General features: G+C 43.7%; 1 protein-coding gene across 1 annotated transcript; it reads left to right on the top strand.

The window, feature by feature from the left end:
* Positions 1–2,751: 2,751 nt before the first annotated feature.
* Positions 2,752–9,127, top strand: LOC124122823 (perlucin-like). The gene is made up of 3 exons (XM_046485968.2): positions 2,752–2,954; positions 7,820–7,913; positions 8,821–9,127. Exons 1-3 carry the CDS (start codon positions 2,811–2,813, stop codon positions 9,039–9,041), a joined length of 459 nt encoding a protein of 152 aa, XP_046341924.2. The 5' UTR covers positions 2,752–2,810; the 3' UTR covers positions 9,042–9,127.
* The last annotated feature ends 2,867 nt before the right edge of the window (positions 9,128–11,994 follow it).

The following is an 11,994-nucleotide window of genomic DNA, read 5'->3' as shown; positions in this document are numbered from 1 at the left end:
TGTTGTGTCTGTTAAGACTTATGTCTCCTGTTGATGTTGTGTTTGAGACTTATGTCTCCTGTTGATGTTGTGTCTGTTAAGACTTATGTCTCCTGTTGATGTTGTGTCTGTTAAGACTTATGTCTCCTGTTGATGTTGTGTCTGTTAAGACTTATGTCTCCTGTTGATGTTGTGTCTGTTAAGACGTATGTCTCCTGTTGATGTTGTGTCTGTTAAGACTTATGTCTCCTGTTGATGTTGTGTCTGTTAAGACTTATGTCTCCTGTTGATGTTCTGTTTGAGACTTATGTCTCCTGTTGATGTTGTGACTGTTAGAATGTACCCACCTCGATAGAAATAAACTCTTTTGGAAAATGAGTCCTTTTCACCTCTCAGTGAATGAATAGATGGTTGTAGGTTAACTCGGCTTTGTAATAAAAAAATATCTGTAATGTCACAGCGTATCAGGTGGGAAGACTCGAAGTGTTTGAAGGCCCTCGCATCGTTGATGAAAGCTACGAGCATGACCCCGGTTCTATTACATGTTAATAATTGCACTTACATAGTGAATCTCCCACATTCACTGTGTTCAGCGCCCTATGCGAGGTGCACTGCTGGAGATTGAATACCACTCATCCACCGAACTGCGGAATAGTATATACATTAATTAGCTTCATTCAGCTGAAGGACATTTTAGTGACAGTACCGAGATTCAATAGACTTCACAGTATTGGTAGGTCAGTCTCGCTGACTTGGTTGATGCATGTCATCGTATACCAATTGCGAAGGTCGATGACCATGATATTAATCATATAGCTGGAATATACACTTACTTGTATGGAAAATTCAGTGTGCATCTTAACTGTTATTGAAGAAACACATAATTTATCTTCAAATGATCAAAACAGTGACATAATAACTACAGCTTTATTTCGGCTGTGGTTGTCTTAGAATAACATGAACAAAATTGTTTTTAATATAGCCATACTTATTGTTACTGATTACCCCGGTTAAAAAGGAAACAGTTTGTAACTTTATAGTAAATTTATGGTACCTAATAAAGTCGATATATTTTATTTAATACCATAGATACAAATATGAAAATTTTGAGCTCGATAGTCACATGTTGTCGGTGTACAAAAGCATTGAAAACTGTTCATTGTCATGTCACATAAGGCCACAAGGTTGCGGTGAACTCAGTATCTCGTATGGCCGTCCCGGGCAGTAATCACGGCTCTGCATCTCCTCGGCACTGACATGATAAGTGTACGAATTCTGTCCTGCGGAATTCAGCGACATGCTGCCTGTAACGCGATGGCCAGTTGTGGGTGTGTCTGTCTGCGGCGTGTTCAGACGTTGACGTACACGTCGATCGAGTTCATCCCAGAGGTGTTCGATTGGGTTGCGATCTGGAGATTTCGACGGCCTGGGCAAGACGTTGATGTTGGCATTATGAGTCTACCGTGACACGAGCTGTGTGCGGTGAAGCGTTGTCCTGTTCAAACAGCTCCCTCTGGCGGTCAATGATTGGAAGAAGGTCACGCTGAAGAATTTGATTCATGAAGCGATTTGCTGTCAAATTTCCCTGAACCACAACCAAGTCAGATCTCGTTATGTCATTTCCTCCATGTCATTTTTAAACAAGTGTCAAAACAATGCCTTTTAAGACAATGCATATTGACAATGGCTTCGTTTTGACGCACCGTTTGTCGAATATCAGGCCACCAACATTTTCCGATAACATATATCCAATTTATATACCGGAATTTTGTGTAGTCAGGTTCAATGAACTATATACTACCTATGCGTTTTTTGTTTTGAAGAGTGTATGAATGGTACAGAAATCAAAGTCATAAGCACCTAGGTATTACTTTACAAAGTAATTGTACATGGAAAATACACATTGACGATATTGGAAGGAAATGTTGTCCTCTGGTAAATTGTTTACGAAGTTATAAATATCGTCTCTCCCGAACTAACTTAGAATCTATGTACAAATCTTTTATGTTACCATTTTGATTATTGTTGTCATATTTGGGACAACAGTATTTATATACCTGATGTTTTGTGTCGTCAGAATCAATTAACTATATACTAACTGTGCGTATCTTCTTTCTTTTTTTTTTGTGGGGGGGGGGGGGGGGGGGGGGGGGGGGCGGTCGGGTAGCCTAGTGGTTAAAGCGTTCGCTCGTCACGCCGAAGACCCGGGTTCGATTCCCGACATGGGTACAATGTGTGAAGCCCATTTCAGGTGTCCCCCGCCGTGGTATTGCTGGAATATTGCTAAAAGCGGCGTAAAACCAAACTCACTCACTCACTTTTTTTTGAAGAGTGTAATATATTGGCAAATCAGTTGAGGCTGTTGAGTAGAGTGTAGTAATATACTTCAGTTTCAATAATTGTTTATTTCTCTTCAGTTGCATGAACAAGTCTGAAACAGATTGTGCTTTTCTAAATATAAACACCCTAGACACGACATCAACAAATTACAAAGTTAATAGTTTGTCCCTGTAAGTTTACAATCACTTGTTACAACATGTTACAGGAATCACACCAACCATCGTTATCGATATAGGCTAAACAATGAAGACGACTTCTGTGCCATGTGGGCTAGGGTGTGAACATATTCTGCAAACAACTGATAAGTGTGTACGTCTGGTTGAGCCCGTTCTGCATCAGGTGTGGTTTTAGGTAATCGCTTCAGTTACACCAACATTGAACAAGATATGAAGTATCCCGGATAACCACCTGTCCACGAATATAAAGCCTCAGTTACATTCTCGCACCATCCACACAGCGCGGCAAGACCGACCACCGGGAGAAACTTCACAATGAGACTCGCAACAGCATATGTGTTACTGTGCACACTGGTATCAGTTGTTGCAATTAGCTCTCCATGTCCACTGGGATTTGTGGAACACAACAACTCATGCTATTGGTTCTCCAAGACATTGGTGAACTTTGTTGAGGCACGGGTAAGTTATCAACTCATGTGACAGGTAATTTCCTTGATTTTCATACCAATTCATTTCAATAAATATATACAAACTTTCCATTTCTTTATCCGAAGCAATGATAGGTTTGTAACTTGTTAGGTCACTATTGACATCAACACATTTCCGTTGACTTTCTTAACAATTTACTTGAGAATATTATTTTGAATTTGAGGTGCAGATTCTCGTGACAAAGTCGGCCCATTTAACTGGGGATGCCTTAAGGTTTATTGGAATTTGAAAGCCACCGCCGCATTTTGTTTTTGAACTTTTCTGTGATTGGGCATCTTAAGGATAAGGTATCATGTATATCTCATTCATAGCATTGAATTGGAAACGTTTTGAGTAACTTTCGTTGAAGGTTAGGGTATCTGGAATGGCAGCTCTGGCTCCGTGTGTACTGAACTACTCCTGTGTTATCTTATATGCTTGTAAGAGCTAGCTCCCCGGATTTCAATTAAAAATGGTCATGTGTGGCTAAAATTAACTTTACCAGGGTCATTTTACTGGAAGTGCATAAAACCTTTTTCTTAAGGAAACTAAAGGCATTGTGTTTCCTATTTTAAATGTGTGTGGCATTTAGCTGGCGTTTTCCGAAATCGGAAGGGATGTTATTAACCACGAACTAACTGTAATTGTTTTATTGAGGTTGTTAGAAACGTTGAACCTTTTGGTTTCATCCTTATACTGCATTTGGCATAAGTTTTGCATATGTTTGGGCATAAGATTAGCTTTGTAATTAAGGTAGTTAGAGGCAAAGGACTTTCTTTTTCAAAATTGTATTGCATTTGGCACGTGATGCCAAGAGAAAGTGATTGTAACCATTTCTCTAAAGGAGTTAGATTGATTGGATTTTCTGTTTCAAAGTTGTACTGCATTTAGCATATGTTTACCAAAATACAAATGAGTTGTTTTACCAAACAGACGTGATGTGATTAAACTAAATCTGGAGGCACAGAACTTTGTTGTTCTACATTGCACTTCATTGAGGTAAAGATACCCCGGTGTTAGCAAAACATTGTATTTAGTGAGCTAGTGTTTATTCTTTATTTACAGGACATTAATCATCCCCACATACACAGGCCTGATTATATCTTTATCATATCAAGGTCGACAAAATCTCAAACGGTACCTGAACATTGTTTTCCTGGATTTCTTTCTGGACTAGGCACATGATTATATTTCATCACAAGCGAGGTGATAAGTCAGTTGGAGGGTGAGTCAGAAACATGTTTTTAGGACAGTGGCGTAACTACCATATAGACAAGTGCCTAAATTCGATTTTCAAGGTATTTTTCAAAAGCACAAAGGTCATTTTGTCCGCCTCTAGAGTGACTGCCATTTAGCAAAGGTAAGCAAGTATAGTTTACGTGGTCACATTGCATTGTCATAGCGTTACAGAATGCAGCCAGCAGCAGGCGTGAACAAGCACAAGTATGGAAACTGGTACCCTACTTATTTTCAGCATCTTCAGACTACTATTTCCTTCGTAATGATTACAGTTATCCTCGCAATTATCTCGATCGGCCCTTGCATATTGATCAGACCACAACACATATCGCATTTATCCGTTGTTGTATCCTGCCAAGAACCCACCAAAATGGCAAAGGCAGATATTGGTGGGGTAAGTTGTTACCTGATTTCGTAAACAGTTCATAACATATGTTTGTTTTTGGAATACTAAGTTTGGGGTATACTAAGGAAAAGGTTGGGATGGGATTGTTTCTGGTTTGAATATATACTGAACCGCAAAAGAAATGGATAGATATATGAGAAACCTTATTTGTCCAAACACTGTAGACATTCCTTGAGACATTAAAAAGATGAAACTTGGCAAAACTGATCATCAAGGTTGAAATTAAAGTGTCAAATGTTCTTAAAGTTAAACACAACACTAGTCTCTGAGAAAATGGCATCACAAGTCAGTATCTCGTGTGTCCGCCATTTGCAATGATGACTGCTGTGCAACGTTGATACATGGAATGGATGAGGCGGTTGATGAAGGCCACAGCCCACACTCTGAGGAACACCTAACGCAGTTCAGCTGCAGTTGTCAGCTTTGGTCGGACTTCATTCAGCCGTCTTTGAATCTCGTCCCACAGGTGCTCAATGGGATTTAAATCGGGACTGAGGGCAGGCCACTGCATGGTTCTGATGCCATTCTGCTGGAGAAAGTCTCTTGTTGCTCTCGCACTCTCAGCACGGGCCTTATCATGCTGAAACTCGTGGTTGGGGCGACGTGCCAAATTAGGTATGGTGTGTAGTGATCAATTTACCGAGCTGCTATGACACCATTGCCTCTCCCTGGACCGATGTTCTGGAAGACCACAGGGCCGACCCTCTGTGCAAGACCAATTCCACCCCAAACCATGATGCTCGGACCACCCAACGAGTCTCTCTCAACAACACAAGCATCCGAATAACGTTCCCCAATGCGGCGTCAGGCTCTGCCATCTGCTGTTTAGATACAGTAACGGCTCTCGTCTGAGAAGAGGACCCTTCTCCACTGCTGGTGGCGCCAATGCTGGTGCTGTGTTGCCCACTGACGACGGTCCCGGCGGTGACGTGGTGACAGAATGGGTCCTCGATGTGGCCTGTGACAATGGAGGTGTCTGCTCGTCAATCGTCGACGCATGGTGTCCGCACTAATGTGTCGCTGGTGTGTCTCCAGGTTCTGTCGAGCAGTTTCCGCAGCAGTAACAAAGCGATCTTGAAGATGTTGTCGCAAAATCTGACGATCCTGACGACGGGTGGTGACCCATATTCTTCCACTACGTGGTCGGTCATCTGTAGAGTTGGTGGTCTGGTACCGTTGCTGGAGCCTGTATATGGTCCTTACGTGGACTTGAAATGCATTGGCTACTTGCTGGGCGGTTTGTCCAGCTTGCAATAGTCTAAGGGCTTGGTGTCGCTAATTTCTTGTCAATCTTGGCACTTTGTAGCAATTCAATAACGAATGAATGTTATCCGATCTGGGTGGATTTTTATAGGGCAAGAAATGGGGGAACGCATGTGCATTTCAATTTGCACGGAACTCACGTGCATCGGGGTACCATGGCCGTTGCCGTGATGCGTTTGGGCGATCGGTTTTATTGTTATCTGCTTTGTTTTTTAATCATCAAATTTCATTTTTCCGGACAAGGTAATTTAAAATTTTAGAAACGATGACAGGATTTACCCAGACATTTTAATTACAACGTTTCATACAATTTTACTTGGGGTGACGTTTGTTTTGCGGTTCAGCAAAAGAAAGTAGGAGATCACCAATGTCTGGTAAGTGACCATTGTCAATCAGACTCGGTTGTCAGTAGACGCACATTGTTTTCTTGGAGCCAAACACCCAAAGATACTGTATTAAACACATTTAGAAAAGCATTACGGAAGCAACACTATTGATCATACGACGTTTGCAACGTGCTGGAAGTTTAGGTGTCACATGTATGTTGCAGACGGGCACACGTCAGAGCGCTGTTGCTCAAACGCTGCATGTCTCTCAACCTGTCATCTGCAGATTGTGTGCCCTACGCATTTAAGGTCGATGACTGACGCCTCTTGACGCCAAAGGGCAACAACTACATACCAGGACAGATTAGTCAGAACGATGACATCAAGAAATCGTTTGCAAACTGCCAATAAAATAAGGGACCGGTTGCAACAGGCAAATGGTTTAAGATTACTTGCCCATACGATGCAAAATCGTCCACACAGATGGCATTTCCGTGCACGACGTCCACGTGTCATCTCACAGAGCGTTGTACGGTACTGATCGTCAGCACTGGGATAAACGACGTCAGGATAATGTCATGTTTTCTGACGAATCGAGATTCACTCTCAACACGACCGAAGGCATCGATTTTGGAGACGTCCTAATGAGCGTTTTGTAGACGTAAACGTCGTACAGCATGACCGTGTTTTGGGTGGGTACATAGTTGTATGGGGTGGTATCACAATGACCTGCCGAGCTGCGCTCAATATTGTCTATGGAAGAGTCACAGGTCAGTACTATCGGGACAAAATCATTGCACCACTGGTTCGGACATTTTCACATGATGGGGAAGGTTTAACCTTTCGGGATGTAATGCGCTTGCTTATCTTGCCAATTTCTCCAGCAGCACAACACGCCATGTCATGCCATGGAATTCGTGCATGTCTGACCAACAAAGATTGTTTTACACGATATTAGTGACGTTGGCTGCAAAATGAATATTTCGAATTTGTCCCCGACCTTTTTAACGAGCAAGTGCGCCAACATCTCATCACGCCAACCCTTAAAACCCATAAGATCTGACTACCAACTCCCCAGCAGATATGGTTATACTTTTTCCATTTGCGAATACCTCATAAGTCAGAAGATATGTCTTGATGATTCTCACTATCCCCTACTATTTGGGCACAGTATATTTATAATCTCCCTTCTTCCATTTGATCATGTCTGTGGAGGTTGGGATACCATCGTGAATGAAGCAATGACACTTCATGCCAAATATCAGGATTAAAATGCCCATATGAATACATGTGTCTTTCCCGTCATTGTATATTCATGATTAGTCAAGCCAAACTCACCACACTCAATACCCAGTTGCAATGAATAGGCCCATATGGCATCATCGTCTACATTGACATTAGTTTAAATGAGAGATAAACGTTATTGAGATTATCGATTCTGAAAATCATACTTTTCAAAACCAAAAGATAACATTTTCTGCACATTCCGTATTTATATTTATATATCAATTATTAGTAAATGTTCCCGAATGTCTTTATTCCATCAGCGATTTACTTCCAAATAATGGACGTCTTCATGTTGAAAGTAAATATAGTTTTAAATGTTGATGTGCTACTTTCAGTCCTTCTGTCAATCCTTTGGAAGTCACCTCGCTAAAGTGACCAGCAAAGTTGAAGATGACTTTGTCAGCGGCCATGCAGCCCGCCATGGAAAAGGTAAGTTAGAACAACATTAATAATGAGAGGAATAGCATCTCATACGTCATCATTGTTTATTCTTCCATGAATTTGGAATTTACTCGAGTCTGATTGGTCAATCAGAGGCTATTAAATCACAATAAACCCTGTCTGACTGAAACAGATGGTTTGACGGCCGCGGAAGCTAATATTCATAGAATAGTACTATTTACAGTTATTGTCGGTTGGCAGAATTTAAATAGTTATATCTACAGTTGCAGGTTACAAAATTCACAATTGCGGTTACAACAATATTCAAAGGATGTGTGGCTGCGCGTTCGGTTCCAAATTCAATTTAGAGCGGTTCTCTACATGTAGCCTAGCTCTACATCGCCTAATTCAAGCACTTATTTATCTCCTAAATAGCAGGTGCACCCTACTTATCTCCAGGAGTTTCTTTTGATATCGAATACCTCAACGAGTGTTAATATCTTTGATATCAAAAGACACGAGGGTGAGATTTTAATAATCATCCAAAATCATTCTTCTTTTTCAGTTTTTAAACAATAATAAGTGTCTTAAGTGTAAAAAGGTTTGCTAACAGCTTCACACGCAGAGCCATTATTGATGTCATTTCATTGTGACGCCATGGTAACCAATGACGTCACAATGGTCTGCAAAGCATTGTGATGCAATTTCATTGCAGCGATATCTACAATGTTGATATCGCTTGATCTCACCGAAGCGATATCTCCAATGGGAGCCAGTTTTGGATGATAAATATCATTACTGTAACGGTTAAATGACACATCTACTTTCTATCTCAATAAAAAAGTTTATGCTTTTACGACACAGCTGTTACGTGTTATTGTGATCTACGCGAACGGCATTGAGATCCGAAATGTTTTAATACGAATCCATCCTCCCATCTTCTTCTTCATTGCAGCGGCGAACTACTGGCTTGGTGCCACCGACCTGAACGTAGAAGGAACATGGCTCTGGGAGGGCCAACAGGCCATGAATTACAGCAACTGGAGTAGGGACCAACCTGATAATTTTAGTGGGGGGGAACACTGTCTGGATATCAAACAGATACTTGGAAACTATCTGTGGAATGATGAAAAGTGTAATATGGCGGCGAACTTTATTTGTGAGAAGGAACTCTGAAGGTACATGTAGCTACCATCTCTGCCACACTTCGCAGCAAATGACGTAATAATGTTGAGAATTGAATAAAATGTTATTCGTCTTCACATTCTTTTGAACAGGCTAAACACCTGTGTCTTGGTATCAATATATGCTTTCCACGTTTCATAGCCGTCAACACAAATATTTTACCTTTCTGCAATCTCACACGAATATACATCACGTGTCGCAGCCTCTCTGAAATCATTGTGCTCAATAGGCCACACGCAGCACACCACCACACCCATCACACCACCACACCACAACACCCATCACACCACCACACCCACCACACCACCACGCCCACCACGACGACACACAACAACACCATCACACTAACCACACCACCACACCCGTCACACCACCACACCCATCACACCACCACACCAACCACACCACCACGCCCACTACGACGACACACAACAACACCATCACACTAACCACACCACCACACCCGTCACACCACCACACCCATCACACCACCACACCCATCATACAACCATACCCCTACATCAATCACAGCACTAAATCATCACACACATCACACCACCACACCACCACACCACCACACCCATCACACCACCACACCATCGCAACAACACACCAATCACACCCATCGCACCACCACATCATCACACCAATCACACCACAACATCCATCACACACCAAAACCACAACACCATCACACCACCACACCGGTCACACCCAAAACACCATCATACCACTACACCATCACACCACCACACCATCATACCACCATACCATCACACCACCACACCTCCACACCATCATACCCATCACACCACCACACCGTCACACCACCATACCATCACACCACCACACCCATCACATCACCACACCACCACACCAACAAACTTAGACACCACCACACCACCACACCCATCACAGCACTACACCGCCACACCGACACACCGCCACACCAACACACCATCACACCAACGCGCGACCACACCCATCACACCCATCACACCACCACATCATCACACCCATCACACCACCACACCAATCACACCACCACATGATCACACCAATCACACCACCACATCATCATACCCACCACACCACCACACCACCACACCATCGCACCACCACATCATCACACCACCACACACCCACACCCATCGCACCACCACACCAATCACACAACCACACCACCACACGATTCACACCAATCACACCACCACCTAATAAAACCCATAACACCACCACACCATCGCACCACAACACCACAGCACATACGCACCACCACATCAATCACACCACCACACCCATCACATCACCACACCATCGCACCACCACATCATCACACCCATCACACCACCACACAATCGCAACACAACACCAATCACACCACCACATCATCACACCAAACACACCAACACACCAACACACCATCACACCACCAAACCCATCACACCACCACACCCATCACAACACCACATCATCACACCCATCACACCAGAACACCATCACACCAAACACACCAACACACCAACACACCATCGCACCATCACACCACCAAACCCATCACACCACCACACCCATCACAACACCACATCATCACACCCATCACACCAGAACACCATCACACCAATCACACCGACAACATTACAGCACAATCGTACCCATCACACCACCACATCATCACACCAATTACACCACCACATCATCGTACCAATCACACCAATCACACCAATCACACCAATCACACCAATCACACCAATCACACCACCATACGTCACACCATCCTACCCATCACACTACCACACAATCAGACCCATCACACCACAACACCCATCTCACTAATCACACCATCACATCTCACACCCATCACACAACAACATCATCACACCCATCACACCACAACACAGATCACACCGATCACACCACCACATCATCACACCACCACACCATCACACCACCACACCATCACACCACCACATTATCACACCCATCACACCACAACACGGATCACACCGATCACACCACCACACAATCACACCACCACATCATCACACCACCACACCATCACACCACCACATTATCACACCCATCACAACACCACACACATCACAACACAACACCATCACACTAGTCACACCATCACACCACCACATCATCACACCACCATACCATCATACCACCACATCATCATACCACCACACCATCACACCATCGCACAACCACACCATCATACCTATCACACCATAACGCCACCATACCATCACACCACCACACCGGTCACACCACCAAACCACCACACCACCACACCCATCACACCCAAAACACCATCATACCACCACACCATCACACCACCACACCATCATACCACCATACCCTCACACCACCACACCTCCACACCATCATACCCATCACACCACAACACCGTCACACCACCATACCATCACACCACCACATCATCACACCCATCACAACACAACACCTCTAAACCACCACACCACCACACCCATCACACCCAAAACACCATCATACCACCAAACCATCACACCATCACACCACCACACCATCACACCACCACATCATCACACCCATCACAACACCACACACATCACACCACCACATCATCACACCACCACACCATCACACCACAACATCATCACACCCATCACAACACAACACCACCAAATCACCACACAACCACACACATCACTCCCAAAACACCATCATACCACCACACCATCACACCACCACACCATCACACCACCACACCATCACACTACCACATCATCACACCCATCACAACACCACACACATCACACCACAACACCATCACACCAGTCACTCCATCACACCACCACATCATCACACCACCACACCATCCGACCACCACATCATCACACCAATCACAACACAACCCCACCAAACCACCATACCACCACACCCGTCACACCCA

This window comes from Haliotis rufescens, unplaced genomic scaffold (genome assembly GCF_023055435.1).
Source record: "Haliotis rufescens isolate VD_foot unplaced genomic scaffold, xgHalRufe1.0.p SCAF_14, whole genome shotgun sequence".
Classification (NCBI taxonomy): Eukaryota; Metazoa; Mollusca; class Gastropoda; order Lepetellida; family Haliotidae; genus Haliotis; species Haliotis rufescens.
The sequence above is the reverse complement of the archived record's forward strand: the minus strand, read 5'-3'. Positions and strand labels throughout refer to the sequence as shown.